We start from the raw sequence: 24,781 nt of genomic DNA on the forward strand, positions 1-24,781 counted from the left end.
CTCCATACATTGTCTCTGATCATTGTCTATCTCTCCATACATTGTCTCTGATCATTGTCTATCTCTCCATACATTGTCTCTGATCATTGTCTATCCCTCCATACATTGTCTCTGATCATTGTCTATCTCTCCATACATTGTCTCTGATCATTGTCTATCTCTTCATACATTGTCTCTGATCATTGTCTATCCCTCCATACATTGTCTCTGATCATTGTCTATCCCTCCATACATTGTCTCTGATCATTGTCTATCTCTCCATACATTGTCTCTGATCATTGTCTATCCCTCCATACATTGTCTCTGATCAGTGTCTATCCCTCCATACATTGTCTCTGATCATTGTCCATCTCTCCATACATTGTCTCTGATCATTGTCCATCTCTCCATACATTGTCTCTGATCATTGTCTATCTCTCAATACATTGTCTCTTATCATTGTCTATCTCTCCATACATTGTCTCTGATCATTGTCTATCCCTCCATACATTGTCTCTGATCATTGTCCATCTCTCCTTAGATTGTCTCTGATCATTGTCTATCTCTCCATACATTGTCTCTGATCATTGTCTATTCCTCCATACATTGTCTCTGATCATTGTCTATCTCTCCGAACATTGTCTCTGATCATTGTCTATCCCTCCATACATTGTCTCTGATCATTGTCTATCTCTCCATACATTGTCTCTGATCATTGTCTATCCCTCCATACATTGTCTCTGATCATTGTCTATCTCTCCATACATTGTCTCTGATCATTGTCTATCTCTCCATACATTGTCTCTGATCATTGTCTATCCCTCCATACATTGTCTCTGATCATTGTCTATCCCTCTATACATTGTCTCTGATCATTGTCCATCTCTCCATACATTGTCTCTGATCATTGTCTATCCCTCCATACATTGTCTCTGATCATTGTCTATCCCTCAATACATTGTCTCTGATCATTGTCTATCTCTCCGTACATTGTCTCTGATCATTGTCCATCTCACCCACATTGTCTCTGATCATTGTCCATCTCTCCATACATTGTCTCTGATCATTGTCTATCTCTCCATACATTGTCTCTGATCATTGTCTATCTCTCCATACATTGTCTCTGATCATTGTCCATCTCTCCATACATTGTCTCTGATCATTGTCCATCTCTCCGTACATTGTCTCTGATCATTGTCCATCTCTCCGTACATTGTCTCTGATCATTGTCCATCTCTCCATACATTGTCTCTGATCATTGTCTATCTCTCCATACATTGTCTCTGATCATTGTCCATCTCTCCATACATTGTCTCTGATCATTGTCCATCTCTCCATACATTGTCTCTGATCATTGTCCATCTCTCCATACATTGTCTCTGATCATTGTCCATCTCTCCGTACATTGTCTCTGATCATTGTCCATCTCTCCATACATTGTCTCTGATCATTGTCCATCTCTCCATACATTGTCTCTGATCATTGTCTATCCCTCCATACATTGTCTCTGATCATTGTCTATCCCTCCATACATTGTCTCTGATCATTGTCTATCCCTCCATACATTGTCTCTGATCATTGTCCATCTCTCCCACATTGTCTCTGATCATTGTCTATCCCTCCATACATTGTCTCTGATCATTGTCTATCCCTCCATACATTGTCTCTGATCATTGTCTATCCCTCCATACATTGTCTCTGATCATTGTCCATCTCTCCCACATTGTCTCTGATCATTGTCTATCCCTCCATACATTGTCTCTGATCATTGTCTATCCCTCCATACATTGTCTCTGATCATTGTCCATCTCTCCATACATTGTCTCTGATCATTGTCCATCTCTCCCACATTGTCTCTGATCATTGTCTATCCCTCCATACATTGTCTCTGATCATTGTCTATCCCTCCATACATTGTCTCTAATCATTGTCTATCCCTCCATACATTGTCTCTGATCATTGTCTATCCCTCCATACATTGTCTCTGATCATTGTCCATCTCTCCATACATTGTCTCTGATCATTGTCTATCTCTCCATACATTGTCTCTGATCATTGTCTATACCTCCATACATTGTCTCTGATCATTGTCTATCTCTCCATACATTGTCTCTGATCATTGTCTATCTCTCCATACATTGTCTCTGATCATTGTCCATCTCTCCATACATTGTCTCTGATCATTGTCCATCTCTCCGTACATTGTCTCTGATCATTGTCCATCTCTCCGTACATTGTCTCTGATCATTGTCCATCTCTCCATACATTGTCTCTGATCATTGTCTATCTCTCCATACATTGTCTCTGATCATTGTCTATCTCTCCGTACATTGTCTCTGATCATTGTCCATCTCTCCATACATTGTCTCTGATCATTGTCCATCTCTCCGACATTGTCTCTGATCATTGTCTATGCCTCCATACATTGTCTCTGATCATTGTCTATCCCTCCATACATTGTCTCTGATCATTGTCCATCTCTCCATACATTGTCTCTGATCATTGTCCATCTCTCCATACATTGTCTCTGATCATTGTCTATCTCTCCATACATTGTCTCTGATCATTGTCTATCTCTCCATACATTGTCTCTGATCATTGTCTATCCCTCCATACATTGTCTCTGATCATTGTCTATCCCTCCATACATTGTCTCTGATCAGTGTCTATCCCTCCATACATTGTCTCTGATCATTGTCTATCCCTCCATACATTGTCTCTGATCAGTGTCTATCTCTCCATACATTGTCTCTGATCATTGTCCATCTCTCCATACATTGTCTCTGATCAGTGTCTATCCCTCCATACATTGTCTCTGATCATTGTCCATCTCTCCATACATTGTCTCTGATCATTGTCCATCTCTCCGACATTGTCTCTGATCATTGTCTATGCCTCCATACATTGTCTCTGATCATTGTCTATCCCTCCATACATTGTCTCTGATCATTGTCCATCTCTCCATACATTGTCTCTGATCATTGTCCATCTCTCCATACATTGTCTCTGATCATTGTCTATCCCTCCATACATTGTCTCTGATCAGTGTCTATCCCTCCATACATTGTCTCTGATCATTGTCTATCCCTCCATACATTGTCTCTGATCAGTGTCTATCCCTCCATACATTGTCTCTGATCATTGTCTATCCCTCCATACATTGTCTCTGATCAGTGTCTATCCCTCCATACATTGTCTCTGATCAGTGTCTATCTCTCCATACATTGTCTCTGATCATTGTCCATCTCCCCATACATTGTCTCTGATCATTGTCTATCTCCCCATAGCAGAATGGCTTCTGCCATATACGTTACTGACAACAAAGGTTTCTTGATCACTATTGACCCCCGTGTTTCTTGCGTTATGAATAACGGATATTTATACATAGTTGGGTTGAATACCTGCCAAATGTTATTCTATAAGAGGTGAGGTGAGGTGAAATTGGGTTTAACGTCGCGTCCAAGATTATTGCACTTATATAGCGACGTGCATGCACGTGTATGTGTGTGTGTGGCTGCTTGTACTAGTCCGGACTGATGCCGATTTATAGTGCTAGCTCACTGAGATACCATGCCGCAGTTTAACATGAATACCCCACTCAGACACAGTATACTGACTCCGAGCCGACCAGTCCTTGTTTTAGCCCCTTAATGCCGAGCGCCAGACAGGGTAACAACAAGTACAATCTTTTAACGTCTTTTTGTATGACGCGGCCCGGGATCGAACCCTGGACCTTCCGCTCTCCGGGCGGACGCTCTACCACAAGACCACGGAGGCGGTCTATTCTATAAGAACCCTCGTTCTTAAAAAAAGAGTGTTGTATCGTTCTTTGAAGTTTACTTCAGTTGTCTCTGCTCGTTCCAAGAAATTTTAGAAATATATGTACTTATGATTTATATGTTTTGATACAAAAGATATATTCATTATCTGTGCAAACCTCAGAAATCCCGGTCGGGTAAATGAGATCAAGGCATTTCCACTGTTACATCGCATACTAAACATGAACGTGATATCAAGCATGTTGTGGGCTGAAATCTATATTTAAATCAAACTTGCGTGGTTCCGGTTTCACTGTTTTTTCCGTTTTGCAACATATGTGACGATGGCCGGACACATTCCATATTTTTAAAGCTCGCGATGTCTGCAGAGGGGCCACATCGACAATGTGTGTATACATGTGTACAGCTCCTCCTTTCTTTAACGCCCACCTGCAGCCATGCGCTTGAGAAATGCGATATCTCAAACCCTGTGTACACAATACGATTTGTCGCATGGTGATGTGGTTAAGGGGGTTTTACGCCTGCCAGTATTTGATGATAATAAAACTCCGTCATTGGTTTCACCTGCATAAATATAAAATCTTCCTTCTTAATCATGTACAAGAAGTTAAGAAGGAGTTTCACGTAATAATAGACGGGTTACGGTCAGAGAAATCACCGTGACAGCATCAGTTCATGCCGACGGCAACATCCATTCACGTCTTCGGTAACAAAGACTGTCAGTGTTTAACCCCTCAGGCCCGGCTCTGACCGGCTGGTAGGCGCTAGGACGTTTACAGGTATGAAATACTTGGGTTAATGTCATTACCTTATCTTACGTAATACTTGCAGTTAGTGGGTCAATGACGTTCTGATAAATGGCCATGAACCCTGTGGCCATTAAACTCCTGACAGCGAATCGACGTCGCGTAATGGGAGATTGCCTAAAAGTCGGGCCGGGCCGGGCCGGGCCGGGCCGGGCCAAAGTTGTATTGGCTAATTACTCCATTATCGGCGACCATACCTACATGTCATTGATGCAACACACACACATGACATTAATGAACAATCATCAACCAAGAACGTGCACCATAATTAAGTGATTCGGAGTAAATAGCTTGAAAACCAGAAAGTGGAGCTGTGTGTAAGCGTCGCCGATCTAGGTAACATGTAAAAGGGCAATCGTTAAACGAAATAGGATTTGAAACGTATCAAATACTTCTAGCTATCGTGATACAAATTTCCATCTGTCGGCATAGCGTTTACATTGATAGGACAGTACTTTTTCTAAGTAAATACCACTTAATAATGTCACTGTTTATCGTATTTAAAGCAGACACGTTGGTTAAAGTAGACCTCTTCTCCCCATACTCTCAACAGTCTCACAAGTGTTCGGTCCGACTTGGCCCGGGCTGTCAAAATCAACTTTAAACACAGAGATGTATCATCAAATGTGTTTACATCTATAGAGTAGGATTATATCTACCTATACCACTTTATAATGTCACAGTACATCGCATTGAAAGAAAACCGATCCGTTAAAGTCAAACACTTTTACTGTATTTTCTTAAGAAAATCTATGTCAGAAGTGTTGTGTCCGACTTGGACCAGGCTGTCAAAATCAACTTTAAACACACAGATGTATCATTAAATGGTTTCACATCTTTCAACTAGTATAATATCTACCTATATATCACAGATCGCGGTATTTAAAGAAAACAAGGAAGCTCTTGTCCCTCTACATTCTCAACAAAGTCTCCATCTAAAGTGTTTGGCTTGTGTTGGGTCCGACTTGGCCCGGGCTGTCAAAATCAACTTTAAACACACAGATGTAATATCAAAAGTGTTTACATCTATAGACAAGTATTATATCTACCTATATACCACTTTATAATGGCACAGTACATCGCATTGATAGAAAACTGATCCGTTAAAGTCAAACACTTTTACTGTATTTTCTTAAGAAAATCTTTGTCAGAAGTGTTCGTTCCGACTAGGCTGTCAAAATCAACTAAACCTCACAGATGTAACAGCAAATGGTTTCACATCTTTCAACTAGTATAATATCTACCTATATATCACTTTGTAGTGTCACAGATCGCGGTATTTAAAGAAAACAAGGAAGCTCTTGTCCCTCTACATTCTCAACATAGTCTCCATCTAAAGTGTTTGGCTTGTGTTGGGTCCGACTTGGTCCGGGCTGTCAAAATCAACTTTAAAGACACAGATGTATCATCAAATGTGTTTACATCTATAGATTAGTATTATATATTCCTTTATACTACTTTATAATGGCACAGATAGCGGTATTTAAAGAGAGTAAGGAGCTCAAAGTGAAGCCCTTTTCCCTCTACATTCTGAACATAGACTCTATCAGAAGTGTTTGGCTCAATTCTCATATTGTTTCCACATCATAATAATACACTTGTTTTAAAATACACTTGTTATAATGTGCCTTCTCTGTATGTTGAATGTACTTATGTGTTTTGCACTTATTGTGCATATATATTTGTAGTTTGTTATAGTGTAATATTGCCACTGTTTCTTCATGGAATGTTACGCAATACATATCTCATCTTCAACATCTTTGTTGTATGATAGTTTGTTACAGTTGTGTACGGGGCCACGGTTGGCCAAAGTCGCCTTATGCGCCGCAATTCGCTATGCAGAGTGGTGTCCCTTGGGCACGCCAGAAACCTAGGACAGTGTGTTACAATCCCGGCTCGGCCCGATTATGTTGTCAGCACTATACCCGTGCTCATGGGTATCACCAAAGTGGTGAACGTCTAATACCTGCATCACTTCGGGCTTTCCTTCCACATCAAGCTGACACGCCATGATATAACTGGAATTATACCATTCAAAGCGGCGTTAAACCAAACTCACTCACTCACTCACTCACTACTCGTGTGTACGGTTCCGTTTGGTTAACTGGGTTTGTGGTTTGTGTTCCGGCTTAAATTTGAAGTATGTTTAGAAGAATGTTACTATGTTCAAGCCAAACGTCCTGAATATATCATGCAACCGAATTATTTTTAGGAGAATAATTGCAAACTAAGGGCCAACATATTGATTTCCAATGTATCCAGAGGCAAAGAACTTGTACGGGTGTATTATCTCTGCAGGAAGTAAAAGCAACTGACAACTTATTACAAATATCTGATATCAAACCCGTTGTTTTGCATGTGTTGTTTATTGAACAAAGTCATGCTTCATAGAAGCCTGGTATTTAATCGTGTTGAACAATAAGTTGCAATAGCAGTGTGAAGGGAGAACAACTGAGTGCGCGTTACATGCTTGACCTTAAATCCTCCCTGGAACCATTCTCGCTGGCTGCCTGAATAACATACGATACATTGCAAAGGTAGTGCGCATAGGGGTATTCGGGTAAGGGAGATACTCACTCACTCACTCTCAGTGATACAGCTTGAACAAGATACAATGTACAGCATTGCAAGGTCACGCGTGATAAAGCTCTATACTGCGCATACAGCTAAAGGAGATAATCGCTCAATGCGTAATAGGTAGATTTGTTAGTAAATTTATTGAACCTAATAAAGTGGATATATTTAATTTGATATCATAGATACAAATATGAAATTTTGGATTCCGATAGTCACATGTTGTCGTTGTACAAAGGCATTGAAAACTGTTCGTTGTCATGTCACATAAGGCCACAAGGGTGCGCTGAACTCAGTATCTCGTGTAACCGCACTTGGCAGCAATCTCGGCTCAATCACCAGCTGTCAATATACAAAACAGAATAATACATCAAGATGACAGTTTTCATGTAAAGATTAAGTATTTCTAAGCAAATTAAAGATACATATATCTAGATATTGTACAAATCTTTAAGTTGCTTAGAAATACTTAAACTTTACATGGAAACTGCCATCTTGATGTATTATAATGTATTATATATTGACAGCTTGTGATTAATTGTTACCAGATGGCTCCAGCTGGGGTCGCAGACGACACACTTTCCAACAATGGGAAACAGGGTAAAAATATGAGTAGGCTGGTTATCATCAACCTTATTTAATGTTAATCCAACAATTTATCATATACTTAGCAGTGGGATATTCTGTTAATAATCTCTCATAATTCTATTGAATGGTTCTGTACATTCTATCATTTTTTTTTGTACAAAGCTGTTTTATGTATGTACAGAAGTGAGACATTAATAAATTACTGTCTGTCTGTCTGTCTGTCTACAATGTATACCGTACAATTAAACCGATTACACACAGGAGCTTCACTTTGAGCTCCTTGTTTTCTTTAAATACCGCGATCTGAGACACTATAAAGTGGTATATAGGTAGACATAATACTTGTCTATAGACGTAAACACATTTGATGATACATCTGTTTGTTTAAAGTTGATTTTGACAACCCGGGCCAGGTCGGACCCAACACAAGCCAAACACTTCTGATAGAGACTATGTTGAGAATGTAGAGGGAAAAGGGCTTCACTTTGAGCACCTTGTTTTCTTTAAATGCGATGTACCGTGACATTATAAATTTGTATACAGGTAGATATAATACTAATCAATAGATGTAAACATATTTGAATATACATCTGTGATGTTTAAGTTGATTTTGACAGCCCGGGTCGGACACAACACTTCTGACAGAGATTTTCTTAAGAAAATACAATAAACGTGCTTGACTTTAACGGACCAGTTTTCTTTAAATGCGAGGTACTGTGACATTATAAAGTGGTATATAGGTAGATATAATACTAGTCTGTAGATATAAATACATTTGATGATATATTTGTCTGATCACCTTGCCACCTCTACCCCCCCCCCCCCCCCCCCGATCACCATGCCACCTCTACTCCCCCTGATCACCATGCCATCTCTACTCCCCATCCCCTGATCACCATGCCACCTCTATCCCCCCTGATCACCATGTCACCTCTACTCCCCCCCGATCACCATGCCACCTCTACCCCCCCTGATCACCATGCCACCTCTACTCCCCCTGATCACCATGCCACCTCTACTCCCCCTGATCACCATGCCATCTCTACTCCCCATCCCCTGATCACCATGCCACCTCTATCCCCCCTGATCACCATGTCACCTCTACTCCCCCCCGATCACCATGCCACCTCTACCCCCCCTGATCACCATGCCACCTCTACTCCCCCTGATCACCTTGACACCTCTACCCCCCCGATCACCATGCCACCTCTACCCCCCCCCCCCCCCCCCCTGATCACCTGGCCACCTCTACCCCCCCTGATCACCTTGCCACCTCTACTCCCCCTGATCACCATGCCACCTCTACTCCCCTGATCACCTTGCCACCTCTACCCCCCCGGTCACCATGCCACCTCTACTCCCCCCTGATCGCCATGCCACCTCTACTCCCCCTGATTACCTTGCCATCTCTACACACACCCCGATCACCATGCCACCTCTACCCCCCCCCCCCCCGATCACCATGCCACCTCTACCCCCCCTGATCACCATGCCACCTCTACTCCCCCTGATCACCATGCCACCTCTACTCCCCCTGATCGCCATGCCATCTCTACTCCCCCTGATCGCCATGCCACCTCTACTCCCCCTGATCACCATGCCACCTCTACTCCCCCTGATCACCATGCCACCTCTACCCCCCCTGATCACCATGCCACCTCTACTCCCCCTGATCACCATGCCACCTCTACTCCCCCTGATCGCCATGCCATCTCTACTCCCCCTGATCGCCATGCCACCTCTACTCCCCCTGATCGCCATGCCACCTCTACTCCCCCTGATCACCATGCCACCTCTACTCCCCCTGATCACCATGCCACCTCTACTCCCCCTGATCACCATGCCACCTCTACTCCCCCTGATCGCCATGCCACCTCTACTCCCCCTGATCGCCATGCCACCTCTACTCCCCCTGATCGCCATGCCACCTCTACTCCCCCCGATCACCATGCCACCTCTACTCCCCCTGATCACCATGCCACCTCTACTCCCCCCGATCACCATGCCACCTCTACTCCCCCAGATCGCCATGCCACCTCTACTCCCCCTGATCGCCATGCCACCTCTACTCCCCCTGATCACCATGCCACCTCTACTCCCCCTGATCACCATGCCACCTCTACTCCCCCTGATCACCATGCCACATCTACTCCCCCTGATCGCCATGCCACCTCTACTCCCCCTGATCGCCATGCCACCTCTACTCCCCCTGATCGCCATGCCACCTCTACTCCCCCTGATCGCCATGCCACCTCTACTCCCCCTGATCGCCATGCCACCTCTACTCCCCCTGATCGCCATGCCACCTCTACTCCCCCTGATCGCCATGCCACCTCTACTCCCCCTGATCACCATGCCACCTCTACTCCCCCTGATCACCATGCCACCTCTACTCCCCCTGATCACCATTGCCCCATTACTGCGATTTCCTGCAAGGGATTCGGTATGAAGCACTCTTTTGAAATGTTGTAATGATCACTGCACAAAAGACCTCATTTTCAGAAATACTTCCCCTCACATCATTAAATTTATCATTACACGGCGGTCTGACACGTTGTCAGATATGATAGAAAGTGCCCAGGTAGAAGCGGACATTCACAATCTGTCTGGTAAGGAGGGTATTTGGTTTGTCATTTCGTCCCTCAAGGTTTAGCTTGGCAGAATATTTGAGGAACAGTCTAACAAATCATTCCTCGCAGCACCCCCTCCCCTACCATTGACATTCCCCGACCCACCCCAGTGCACCCTGTACACGCACACCCACACAAGTGCGTCCGCTGTGGACTGTATCATCTGACCCCTCAGGAGTGTCGCCTGACCCCTCCCTCAGTTGTACCTCTCCTCGCCATGCAGTACATGCTTGTCCTTAGAGGCGACTAACGGGATCGGGTGGTCAGGCTCGCTGACGTGGTTGATGCATGCCATCGACCCCAATTGCGTAGATCGATGCTCATGATATTAATCATTCGATTATCTCGTCCATACTCGATTATTTACAGACCGCCATCATATAGCTGGAATATTGCTGAGTGCGGCGTTACACAACAAACCAATGCAGTACACCATGCAGTACATGCTTTCACTGTGAATGTCTTCACTTTAAACCTTGTATTCTGTCTCTTGTTGCATACGACCCGTGAAGATCCGGCGTAGAACAGGTCTAATATGTATAATGATAGGTATAGGAAGAATAGCCCATGCTTGCAGATAGAGGCGACTATGCTTGTCGTAATAAAGCGACTGACGGGCTCAGGCTCATTGAGTGAGTGAGTGAGTGAGTATGGTTTTACGCCGCTTTTAGCAATATTCCAGCAATATCACGGCGGGGGACACCGGAAATGGGTTTCACACATTGTACCCATGTCGGGAATCGAACCCGGGTCTTCGGCGTGACGAGCGAACGCTTTAACCACTGGGCTACCCGACCGCCCCTCAGGCTCATTGAATGGTTGATGCATGTCATCGTTTCTCAATTGCGTGGAATATTGCGTCATATAGCTGGATATAGTGCGGCATTAAAAAGCAAACAAAGGAAAGGACTTGTTGCATACGACCGTGTACATATTTCTTTTCGCCTGTACCCACGCCCGCCGCCTCCATGGTCTTGTTGTAGAGCGTCCGCCCGGAGAGCGGAAGGTCCGGGGTTCGATCCCCGGCCGCGGCATACCAAAAGACGTTAAAAGATGGTACTTTTTGTTACCCTGTCTGGCGCTCGGCATTAAGGGGCTCAAACAAGGACTGTTCGGCTCGGAGTCAGTGTACTGTGTCTGAGTGGGGTATTCATGTTAAACTGCGGCATGGTATCTCAGTGAGCTAGCACTATAAAATCGGCATCAGTCCGGACTAGTACAAGCAGCAACAAACACACACACACACACACACACGTGTGCATGCACGTCACTATATAAGTGCAATAATCTTGGACGCGACGTTAAACCCAATTTCACCTCACCTCACCGTACCCACGCCCCGTCCTGTAGTTATGCGCGTTCTTTATCCAAGCGTGACTAAGATGACAGCACATGCTGTGGGTGACGACCTACATGTCAGCCCAGGTTAGAAGGTTCTCTGACAGGTTGTTACTTATGCCAGATTCATTCCTAAATGTACTTTTCAAATGATTATCTGACTTGACAATGCTGGTCGCAAGACCGGGGCTATGTAAATCATTATTTTCTGCAGGATTTGGATATGTTTGTGTGTTGGCTGTGTCAATATGTTTATCTCTGTTTTTCATCAACCACTCAAAGATGTACCCCTTCAGGAATGGAAATCTAATATTCGTGAAAATCATAAACTAGAAGTATACAGTAATTAAACCATCTCAAAATATAGAAAACATATCTCTTCTACATAAAAAAAGCTTCAAATTCAAACAGCTGCATGAACCCTAGGGAACTGGTTGTTGTGTAGTTCCTATGAATTGAGGGGCGGTCGGGTAACCCAGTGGTTAAAGCGTTCGCTCGTCACACCGAAGACCCGGGTTCGATTCCCCACATGGGTACAATGTGTGAAGCCCATTTCTGGTGTCCCCCGCCGTGATATTACTGGAATATTGTTAAAACCATACTCACATACTCACTTCAAATTCACAAATGCACTTGGTAGATTTAGATGTTGAAGTTTACACAATTTACACAGAGACGGGCAGGTGGGAAAATATTCCAAGGGAAGAACACCTGTGTCGTTAGTATCATTCCACGGCAGATATCTCCGTTGTGGAAGACGAAAAACATTTTCTGTTTGCTTGTCCAATGTATAGCAGGTACAGAGTAAAAAATCTACAGCCATCTTACATTTACGTTTGTATCAATACTGTCCTAACAGAGAAAAGAGGGCTAGGAAAGTAGTTTTAAAAGTAGACTTTTAATATTTCATTTTTATCCAAAGGAATAATTGGATAGAAGAACATTTTGAATGTATTTTACTGAGAATGAATTTGTTTCATATGAATGATGTTTCAAACACAGCATATCACTTTAAGCCACTTGAATTTGTAAAGGTATCTATAAATTTTAACATTATGTAAAGTAATCAGGTAACTGCCGAGAGGTTAGCAGTATGTTATTTTGTTATACGCATTTGTAGACCCGTGAAGATCCGGGGTAGAATAGGTCTTCAGCAACCCATACTTGCCGTAAAAGGCCACTATGCTTGTCGTAAAAGGCGACTAACGGGATCGGGTGGTCAGGCTCGCTGACTTGGTTGATACATGTCATCGATCCCAATTGCGTGGATCGATGCTCATGATATCAATCACTGGATTGTCTGGTCCAGACTCGATTATTTTACAGACCGCCGTCATATAGCTGGAATATTGCTGAGTGCGGCGTTAAACAACAAACAAACAAACGCATTTGTAATGGCAATTACGATAATGTATTATTATTTATCATATAAACTGCTTGTACGGAGAATTATGGACCGAGATACCTACATTCTTTATAAAATTATGTTGACTGAGACGGTTCTCTTTTAGGTTCGAAATACCAGGGTGATAATGTCAATAGTCACACTGTGCGACAAATCGTTTGGTGTGCACGCGACTTCAGAAATTGCCATGACCCGATCGAGTCAAGTGGCTGAATGCCTGCTTTGCCCTCCCGCTCGTCAGTCCTGCGCGTACAATTGTCGCGAAACGACTCAGGAAGTTAGCAGTAAGGTTGCGTAGGGTTATAAACATGGTTGTGTGATCTTATATTTGGATGCATCTTAATACATTCGTCGTTGAAGTCGGGACACTGTATCGGCGAGGCAGGTAAGCGATGCTTTCACAGTTGGATCGTAACTCCACAGTTTTGATAAACTTGTGGCATTACCGACGGTTGGATAGCCCTATGATAACACTACAGACATGTAGAACTGCCACAGCCCCACATAGCGGGCCAGGTCACAACGCCAGTTCGGAGCCGGGATTACGGATTAACTGATAGTTTGACAGTAAACTGTGAGCACCAAGGGCTGATGTCGGGTTAATTGATGAGGATGTTTAGACATCATTGATGAGAACAGTTGCACGTTTATTATACACGTGGATATCTAGACGCTCATATAGTTTTTAATTTACTCGATATTTTCTCTCTTGTCATTTCACTGCTTATATACCAGTGTAAAGTATACCTACATACGTTTGTCGTCCAGTTGGTTTCAATTATGTACACATATCCCACAATGGTGGTGCAGCCTAATGTTACCGAATTACCAAGAAAAACCTATACTGCTCAACTCCTGGTAAGGATACGGTGCCAGCTTACACGCTTACGAAAGTCGGGAGACGTGTTTATGTGATTACTTTTGTTTATTTATGCAAGAAACGAAGCTTAACAAGCGTCAATTCCATGACCAAATCGCATCATATTCGTTCGACAACATCTCCAAACAACTGGTCATATTTATCACCTATTGACGAACACACACTAAGAACAAACTCGAAGAGATGTTTCAGTTTCACAACTTCCGAGGTCGGAACATCAGAGCGTGGAACATATTTCCGTTATTTATCATAGATATTACAGTGCATACGTTTTTTTACTATTTTTAAAAAGAAAAACCATCAACAAAGGAAACCAGAAAATTAAATTATTTAATTACAAATGTAAATCTTTGAAACGTAAATTCTCCCTACCTAACACACAGGGACGGTTCACCACCCCTTGTATTTGTGACTTAAGAAGTAGTTTCGTGTTTGCAAAATCTAAAAAAATATATATACAAGTATTAAAATTGTTATTTAGGGTCACGATAATTCTTTATCATGCATTTAGATATGATTATATACAAAATCACATTTAACAAAAATATTCTTGAAAACCAGTGCCGTATACTTAGCCAGCCGGGGGACAGTGGGGGTGGGGTGGGGGGGGGGGGGGGGGGGGGGGGGGGGGGGGGGGGGGGGGGGTGGGGGGGGTGGGGGGGTCAGTTGTCTCCTTGGATGTTTTTTATAGTTAACTTGAATAAGAAATGAATAATCCTCCTCGACACTGGCAACACTACATACATACATACATACATACATACATATATACATACATACAAAGAAGCATACATCAATCGCAATGTTTTGAACATAATTAGTAGTTATGTTATTATGAAATAAGTAATTAGTGTCCTGCGGTGTAAAGCTGTTAGACTAGAGAGCGTATTACAATACAACAGTATACACCGCCTCGGCCTACTAGACACTTATGGGTGAGGTGAATGGGGTTTAACATATCGTTCAAGATTATTGCACTTATGTGGCGACGTGCATGCACGTGTGTGTGTGGCCGATTGTGCACCCCCACTTTTTATTTCGAAAAAAATCTTTATTTCTGTATAAATTACCACCAAAGACAATGTATGTATGTATGTATGTATGTATGTATGTATGTATGTATGTATGCATGCATGGATGTGTGTGTGTGCGTGCGTGCGTGCGTGCGTGCGTGCGTGCATTCATGCGTGCGTGCATGCATGCATGCATGCATGCATGTATGTATGTATGTATGTATGTATGTATGTATGTATGTATGTATGTATCATTTCACGCACACCTACATGTACCAACTGAACACAAATAATAATGCATGTCAACCATTTTCAGAAAGGAAGAATATAATATGAACATCCGAAAGCTTTATAATTGTTTGCCAAAATGAACAGGAGAATATTGTACAGTTGTAGGGGATTTATCTGAGCCCAACGGGGAGTAATCGAGACATGAATGAGTGTTTTGGACCAAGTAGAGGGGACTGACCCGAGGGCTGAAAGCGCTCAAGAGTGAATTTTGAAGATATTGGTTTTTGCCTGCAACAACCGGCCTTTGTTCTCGTAAACGCCAGGGTCAATTCAATTCATGTCTTTATCTGGTCAAGCGCTGATAAATGTTTTCTTACCTCCTGGGGCATGGCCATCGGCTAAACAATAAGGACAACTCGTGTTAGGCAATACTGATATTGTTTTCTTATCGCCTACTTCGCGTCGTCAACTTTATCAGTATAAAGCAGATATGATATATGGAAATTACATCAGAGAAATTGATAATATTACACGAGTAGGGTTGTGGGGTATGTAACTCCCTGGATTTTCAGTCTCAGGCACACTTGCTTGAATAAACCCAAAGAACCCACACTCTGTCCACTCAAGGTAAGAAACGATTGCATTTTATTCTTATTTTATTTCTTATTATTGTCTCAGATGTTATGTTAGAGTTGAGTTTGAATTCGTATTGCTGTCTTGTTCGGCTCAATCCAGCCGTGAAGATCCGGGGTGGAATAGGTCTGTAGCAACCCATGCGTGCCGTAAAGGCGACTATGATTGTCGTAAGAGTCGACTAACGGGGTCGGGTGGTTAGGCTCGCTGACTTGGTTGATGCGTGTCATCGTATCCAAATTGCGTGGATCGATGTTCATGATGTCAATCACTGGATTGTCTGGTCCAAGTTCGGTTATTTAAGAACCGCCGTCATTTAGCTGAAATATTGCTGAGTGGCGTTAAACAATAAACACACTGTAAGGCTCAATCTAATATGTAGCACTGTAACGGCTATGTCTAAATGGCCGCCATTAATATATCATTTACCGTTTAATGCTTATGAACTACCCAATGCTATTTATGCGTGTTGCGTCGTTGGCTCCTCCTGTTCTTTTATGTCCTTAAATTCTAGACCAGCATTCCTTTACTACATCGAAATCCACGATTATATTCCCACATTATTTCATATGAATTAATTTGTTTCATTACACTTGCTTGATTAAACTCAAGGGACTCCCAGGTCTCTTCCCCCTGAGTTCAAGGCTAGCCCCCAATAGCTAATCCCCCATATCCAGGCCTGACAGTATTTTGAATGTCACACAAAGCTGTCTTACTATAAAACGTCAACGCAAGCCTCGCTCACCTGCCGAAAGAGATTCCATTGAATGTAAAAGGCGAAATAGCGGTGAAAATTATATGAATGGATCACAGAAAATCAGTGATGATACAGTTATTCTCGAAAAGTGTAAATTGGGTAACATCGGAGGGAAACATTTTGCATGGTGGTATTTGAATTATTATCAAAGTATTATCTGGAAAATTTATCTCTCAAACAATCCGAGGTTATACCTGAGGCAAAATTATTTTTTAAAGTATTGTCTGGAAAATTTATTTTTTAATCAAACGAAATTGAACTGTATGTCACACACTTTTTTAAGAAGACAGTCAACGTTGTGTTTAAGGGTATGAAACCAGTTGGCTAGAACACAGTCCTCTTTTATGAAGATGTGAAATGTAGCAGCCATGTTAGCTATGACTGGCGTTCTGATACACTTATCTGATGTACGCGAGCGTCAACGTGATATTATGCCATGATACGTTCTGCACGTTAAGGGGTAGTTTAAGAGTCGATTTAGCCCTGATCGTGTGTTAACCAATAAACTGTCAATCTGCCCTAGCTTAGTCCCGCTTTAAATATATTCAACACATGCTTCCAGTGACTATGTCAGTTCGTGGTTTATAGCAGTAATAACTACACGTAAGGTCACATGTTTCCATGACATCCATGTCACACGTGGGGAATGTATTATATGTATTATAATTAATATTATTGATGTTGGATTGGTAGTTTCCAAGACATTAAACCTCCATTGATATAACTATTTGAAAGAGTCGTACCGTTGCTGCAGTTTGATACGCGCCAATACGTCTAACCTTTTGACATCCCTGATTGGCCGTGTTATCGATATAATATGCATTTAATTTACATTTTTATGGTAGAACTGATAAAAATATTATGGAAATGGCTTATCGCTTTTATTGCATATTACAATAACATATTCATATGAACTTCATCAGTAACCACCTAATAACGAATGCAATTAATATTGCAAATAAATTACACATTTTGGATCCACGTGTCGTGAATATTTAGTTCAAAAATATATTACCGGTTGATATGTAAAGTGACAGACAGTCAGTGTTTGAAATAGAAAGTTACAGTCAACATACATCCACATACTGGCAAATACCAGCGCTATCTAGTGAACTATATCATGAATTTAATTTGATTTTAACGCGTAAATACCGTTATGGTTAAGCATTTATGCCATATTTATTGAAATAATACAGAATGTAAAATATGCAATAATCTCATCAATTCCAATGTGAACGGTTTCTGTTTGGGGGTAAACGCGTTAGAAATGCAACTTGAAGTTAGATACTGATAAATATCATGATCAGTTGATTGTCAATGCACCATTCGCTGGAAAAAAAACCGCCGCTTTTTGTAATAACCCTGTAGTTGACACCAGAAATATGCTTCACACATTGTACCCATCTGGGGAATCGAATCGGGCCTTCGGCATGACGAGTGAACCCTTTAACCGTGAGAAAATGGTTTGTGATAAACTTTCAAGCACAACGCCATATTCATTTTGTGGTGTTTATCTTTTCCAAACACCTAAACGTAATGAAATTATATATTAAAACATGAAATTGTGAGGTAACGAAATTTAGAGCACTGACTTACCTTAATCACTTATATTTGGAGTCGCCATATAGCTGGAATATTGCTCAGTGCGACGTTAAACAATAAACAAGCCAAACCTAACCCAAATTATATTTGGACAACTTACACCGTATCGATCGTGATATGTTTCACATCATTTATGTTTTTGAATAAATATGCTTTGTGAATTATTCATTATGATTGCCAATTAATTTGTTAAAGCGATGGGACACAGGGGGTCCGATCATCTAAGGTGCGGAAACTCGCTGTGCAGTGTTGCGTCGATCTCTGGTTCGAATCCCGGTTCGTCCCGATTATGTTTCTAGGTTTGTCAGCACCATACCCGTGCTTGTGGATTTCACCGAAGTGGTAAACGTCTGAGACCTACATCACTTCGGGCTTTCCTCCCACATTAAGCTGACATGCCATGATATAACTGGAATAATGTTAAAGCGGCATTAAACCCAACTCACTCAGTCCTTGACTTTTTCCCTAACGCCATCACAAACGCTACTCATAAAAGGTCAAGCATGGCATATTTGATTACCTCTCTCAAAGGTTGAGTAGGGTATGTTACAGTGGTGATATTGTCACATACGTCACAGTATATATCACAGCAGCAATTGTCAGCTTGACAGGGGTGTTTGCTTACTGCTACATTGAAGGAGGAAAATCAATAAACGTCAACCAGTGCTATTTTGTTGCTTGAAGGGACGCAAGCCGCGGGCCAATAGGCAATCTTATTGTTTGCCTGAAGGGTTTTTAAACATCACTTGGTTTGTCCGGTAACTTAAATTGTGAGATGTACATCAATCTGACAGATAATGTTTAACCTAATTACATCAACCGTGAAGATTATAACTGAAATACGGCTCACACACTTTGAAACCTATCCTGGTTGCACAAGGGAAGTGTATCACACGTGGTAGAATATGTATTAACAATATAGTGTTGAAGCTAAGGAGCTCAGTTTGTTCTTTATTTGGTACCGGGCAATATAATATACAACAGCACAATTAGTTGTATCAATTTAGAAGGGTCCTCGAACGTAACCAATATATTTGTTAGTTAATGTGCTTTTCATGGGAAGATGTTATTCTGTAGTATAAGTAATGTTTTGTTTGTTTGTTGTTTAACGCCGCACTCAGCAATATCCCAGCTATATGACGGCGGTCTGTAAAATAATCGAGTCTGGACCAGACAATCCAGTGATTGACATCACGAGCATCGATCCACGTAATTAGGATCGATGACATGTATCAACCAAGTCAGCGAGCCTGACCACCCGATCCCGTTAGTCGCCTTTTACGACAAGCATAGAGGCCTTTTACGGCAAGTATGGGTTGCTGAAGACCTATTCTACCCCGGAATCTTCACGGGTCGTAGTATAAGTAATGAGATCCTATAGTACAAGAGTGAGTGAGTATGGATTTACGCCGCTTTTAGCAATATTCCAGCACTATCACAGCGGGGGACACCAGAAATGGACTTAACACATTATACTCATGTCGGGAATCGAACCCGGGTCTTCGGCGTGAAGAGCGAACGCTTTAACCACTAGGCTACCCGGCCGCCCCTACTATAGTACAAGAACCATGTCTTGATAACTAGTAATGTCCATAGTACCCGCGAAGACCGGGGTTAGAATTGATGTCAGCAACACAAGGATTGTCGTAAGAGGCGATTAACTGGCTATGTCATGGTAATCCATTTGCGTTGATCGATGATCATGAATCAATCACTGGATTGTCTGGTCCAGACTCGATTATTTACAGACCGCCATATAGATGGAACATTGCCGAGTGCGGTGTTAAACAACAAACAAACAAACACACAAAACACAGATATTTCTCAATGTCAAGGCTGGATCCTCAGAGCGCATAACATTAGGGGCTGCAACGGTTCGGTTCGGTTCACCGTGAACCGGTACATGTCGTCTCGATTCGATCTTCGATATACAATGTCTAAATTTCGATTCGGTTCATTCCAATTTTTGTAATAAATTTAAAATTAACAAAAATAACCTACCTCGTTGACGAAAAAAATTAAAAGACTTGCGTTCATATCGACCAAGTGAAAATGTCCAAAAATGCATTTGTTTGAAACTTTTGACGACTGTCACTTGAAAACGAAAATAGATTAGAGTGCACTGTTCAATAAAAAAGTTAAAATAAATACACGTTTTGTTTCTTATTTATGCATATTATACATGAATCATTGTATATTATTAGAATCGAAAATAATCGAATCGAATGGAAATAATCGAGCATCGAACCGAATCGAAGTATTGGTGAACCGTTGCAGCCCTGCATAGCATAGTTTCGCTTTGCACAACTTGCAAAATTAGTTTTAAAGAATTGTCTGGAAAAGTTTTTTTAAAACCAATCCGAGGTTTATCTGTACACCATTGCACTTCATTTAGAAGATAATCAAAGTTGTGTTTTAGGGTATGAAACTTGCAATGACTACCTATTGTCTAGAACATAAACCTTTTTTAAAGCATGTGGAGGCACGGCTGGCCCAGTCGTCTAAGGCGCCGCGATTCGCTGTGCAGAGTTGCTTCCCTTGGGCACGCCAGAAACCTTTGATTGTAGGTTCGAATCCCTGTTCGCCCCGATTATGTTTCAAATTATGTTACGTCTGAGACCTGCATCACCTCGGGCTTTCCTCACACATTAAGCTGACACGCCGCGATATAACTGGAATACTGTTAAAAGCGGCGTTAAACCCAACTCACTCACTCACTCTTTAAAGCATGTAAAATGTAGCAGCCATGCTATGACTTGCGCTCTGTTACGTCGTATCTGCTGTACGCGAGCCCAAACACGATATTCTGTCATGATACGCTCAACAAGTTCAGGGATAATTTAGACTCAGTTCAGCTCTTATCGTGTGCAGGCCCTGTCGGACTAGTCGGAGCAAACTTCAGCTTGGGAAATGGATAAGGTAAAGTTATAAACAGACTGTGTTAGTTACTTGATAGCGAGGACCGGGTCACACTGAAGCACTTACAGCTAAGTACAACCTAGAACGACAGGCATGCGTGAATGTATGTATGCGGGTTGTGGGTCGCATGTTTGCTATTGTATCCATGCTTACCATGTTCACATGTCACTCTGACCTTCGTTGCTACTGTCAAACTGTCCTACCACGCCTACCACTGTCTACTTTACGCAAATGTACAAAGTTCGTGACTCCGTGTTTGTGTGTGTGTGTGTGTGTGTGTGTCTGTGTGTGTATCTGTATATATGTGTGTCCCTCACGATTTTCAGGTGGCCTCGTCTGTGAAGCTGACACAACTAACCTTAATGATTTACGAGGCAGCCCGACCCATCCTTACTGATAATTTGTAATGCATGTATCGCGTTTATGATAATCATTGTGAATGGCTTGATTGAAAGTACTCTTCAGGGACAATTTCGCATTTCTATTTAAAGTGCGGATAGTATCCCCAAACTCCTGTCAGGAGAATATAATTTTAACACTTGAAGTTCATCCAGTGTACTCTGTGTATCCAGTGTATCGCCGTACGGCCAGTCTCGCACATGTCACATATGCAGCCCCAACACGCTGTCATTCCAACTGTTAGTCATACGCCCGTTAGCCTGATTGACATAGTTATTATTAAATCAGGAAAGCAGGCACAGTTGTGGCTCCTGCCATTTGTACTACTAAATACACTACAATGCATGTACAGTTCATTGCGCAGAAAATATATTATTTTTTGGAACTTTAGAACTTAAACAGGGACGTTAGACATAGGTAGCAAGGCCGTGCACTAGATTGTTTGTTTGTTGTTTAACGCCGCACTCAGCAATAGTCCAGCTATATGTCGACGGTCTGTAATTTTTCTTCTTTCTTTGTTGCTTAACGCCGCACTTAGCAATATTCCAGTTATATGACGGCGGTCTGTAAATAATCGAGTCTGAACCAGACAATCTAGTGATTGACATCACAAGCATCGACCCACGCAATTGGGATACGATGACATGCATCAACCAAGTCAGCCAGCCTGACCACCCGATCCCGTTAGTCGCCTCTTACGACAAGCATATTCGCCTTTCACGGCAAGCATGGGTTGCTGAAGACCTATTCTGCCCCGGATCTTCACGGGTCGCCTGTACTTTTGTGAAGACAGCAAGTAGTCGACAACGGATGTCAGCTGGTGCAGGTCTATTTCCAAGTCGTATCTCAATGCGTGACAGCCTTTTGAGTCTACAGTTCACAGCATTCCAGGTCCATGTTTCTAGTTTTCTCTGCATCATACAGGGGCGGTCGGGTAGCCTAGTGGTTAAAGCGTTCGCTCGCCACGCAGAAGACCCGGGTTCGATTCCCGACATGGGTACAATGTGTGAAGCCCATTTCTTGTGTCCCCGCCGTGATATTGTTGGAATATTGCTAAAAGCGGCGTAAAACAATACTCACTCACTCTGCATCATACATTGCAAATTGAGTTCGAACCCCGGTTTATCCTGATCATGTTTCCAGTGTTGTCTCTGCCAACCTATGGTGATGGCTTTCACCAAACTCTTTAACGTCAAAGACCAGCAATATTTCTGGCCTTCCTCCAACATCAAGTTGACACGCCGTGATATAATTGGAATGCTGTTTACATTGCATGTGGATATTTGCACGATGCCCTGACATTTTCTGTCAAGTTTTACGTCGAGGGGAATGTCGAAATGACTCTCTGTCCTCCACTCCGAGACCCCGTTGAACGCCAGGGCCATTGGTTGTTACGGAATGAAGGGTTACGTGGTTAGATGTTCCTCTACTTGAAACATCCAGATTTTTGTTGTAACAAATAGTGATAAAATAAACCGCGACTCTCTGTAGTGTTGACGCTGTGGAAGTCGTCCTTGCGTGATGTAGAATATGTTCTTTTGTGTTGTTGCATATGGGATAAGTTCTGTCGCTTGTGATCTCTACAGTACATGGTACACGCTTTACAATTTCGCGGAATCCTAAACGCTAGCACGTTTTGAACTGTGGAGCCTGAGTGAGTGAGTACGGTTTTACGCCGCTTTTAGCAATATTCCAGCAATATCACGGCGGGGGACACCAGAAATGGGCTTCACACATTGTACCCATGTCGGGAATCGAACCCGGGTCTTCGGCGTGACGAGCGAACGCTTTTACCACTAGGCTACCCGACCGCCCCTATGGGGCCTGAACAAGGATTGGTTCTTTTCTTTTCAGTTTGTCCACGTCAATAGTTATCTATATCTTAAAAGGACGGCTTCCGTGGTCTAGTGGTGGAGCGGAAGGTCGTGTGTTCGATCTTCGGCCACGTCATACCAAAAGACGTTATAAGATGGAACTGGTTGTTTTCGTGTCTGGCTCTCGGCATTTAGGGGCTAAAACAAGGACTGGCTCGGAGTCAGTATGCTTTGTCTGAGTGGGGTATTCATGTTAAACTGCGACATGGAATCTCAGTGGGCTGGCACTATAAAATCGGCATCAGTCCGGACTAGTACAAGAGCACACACACACACACACATACACACACACACGTCGCTATATAAGTGAAATAATCTTTGACGCGACGTTAAAACCCATTTCACCTCGCCTATATTGTAACATGAATGTTTATGTTAATAGGATGTTACCCAACATTACTCATATTATGATCTAAGTCGTTAAATACTGTATAAATATTTGAAGATATTTATTAATTAATTTCACACCGTATTGTCATCCAACAAAAGTTGAAAACATCCACTTTAGTGTCGTAATAAAATATAGTTCCGCCCGTCCTGACAGGCATACATCAATGAAATATAAATAACATCAATAATTAACTGTCAAAACTAATGGACACTTTAAACAATACCATGATGCGTTTTGAATATGTGTTTAATGCAGAAAGAACATTCTCAAAAGCCTCCACACGCCTTGCCATCTGTCAGTCTTGACACAGACTGAATATTGATCGCAATACACAAGCACACCTCTGCACGTGCAGCATTCGAGGTCGCACGTGCAGCACGACATTGTTTACCCCAGTCTCACTTTTTCCGCCTCTCCATTCTTTGACTTCACAACCGAAAGCCACAAGACTGTGTAAGTTGAACTGTCGCCGAGTAGAGCTGGTGCGCGGAACGAATTGTGGTAGGAATAAGTTGTTTGCACTCGATCTCTTCGACCAGAAAATGATGTATTGGTGAATGTGATCCTTTACAAACGGTTGCCAGATCGCGTTTTTCCTGTAGATAGCATTTGGTCTTCAATAACGCAATGTGCTTTTTATCGGGTTATTTTATGAATGTCACTTTATGTGTAATACCAACAAGGACACATTGGTCTGTTACCGATCGGCGTATATCATTTAAAATTTAATATTTTCAGTAGCACTAATTTCCGCGGAATTGTTTCTGTAGAAATTGTTATCAGTGATATTTGAAAAGGGCCACTAAACAACTGCACTGATCGTAGAGAAATTGATTTGTTACCATCCTTAATTGTTTCAAACCGGATGGTGGACGTCAATTGATGTTTAAATAGTTACTTAGACTGTCATACTGTGAATCGATCTGCTTTAAATCCTGACGGGGGGCACGGGGGACCATGTCGTCTTAGGCGCCTCGATTCGC

At 42.3% G+C, this 24,781-nt stretch overlaps 2 protein-coding genes across 6 annotated transcripts in view; both read left to right on the forward strand.

The window, feature by feature from the left end:
• The window catches only part of LOC124146746 (glycoprotein-N-acetylgalactosamine 3-beta-galactosyltransferase 1-B-like), a 46,605-nt gene that overhangs the window by 6,559 nt on the left and 15,265 nt on the right, over window positions 1-24,781 (forward strand). The window contains exon 1 of one of the 5 annotated variants that reach the window (XM_046517194.2): window positions 13,324-13,484. The exons of 1 other annotated variant lie outside the window; for it this stretch is intronic. The gene's annotated coding sequence lies outside the window, so the exon portion shown is untranslated. Of the gene's footprint in view, window positions 1-13,323; window positions 13,485-20,981; window positions 21,135-24,158; window positions 24,300-24,781 lie in introns of those variants that run through there. 3 more of the 5 variants (XM_046517197.2, XM_046517196.2, XM_046517198.2) reach the window with 3 other exon arrangements.
• Window positions 9,189-10,175, forward strand: LOC124146724 (formin-2-like). The gene has a single exon (XM_046517155.2). It carries the CDS (start codon window positions 9,189-9,191, stop codon window positions 10,173-10,175), a length of 987 nt encoding a protein of 328 aa, XP_046373111.2.

The sequence above is a fragment of the Haliotis rufescens genome, unplaced genomic scaffold (assembly GCF_023055435.1).
Source record: "Haliotis rufescens isolate VD_foot unplaced genomic scaffold, xgHalRufe1.0.p SCAF_10, whole genome shotgun sequence".
Lineage (NCBI taxonomy): Eukaryota > Metazoa > Mollusca > Gastropoda > Lepetellida > Haliotidae > Haliotis > Haliotis rufescens.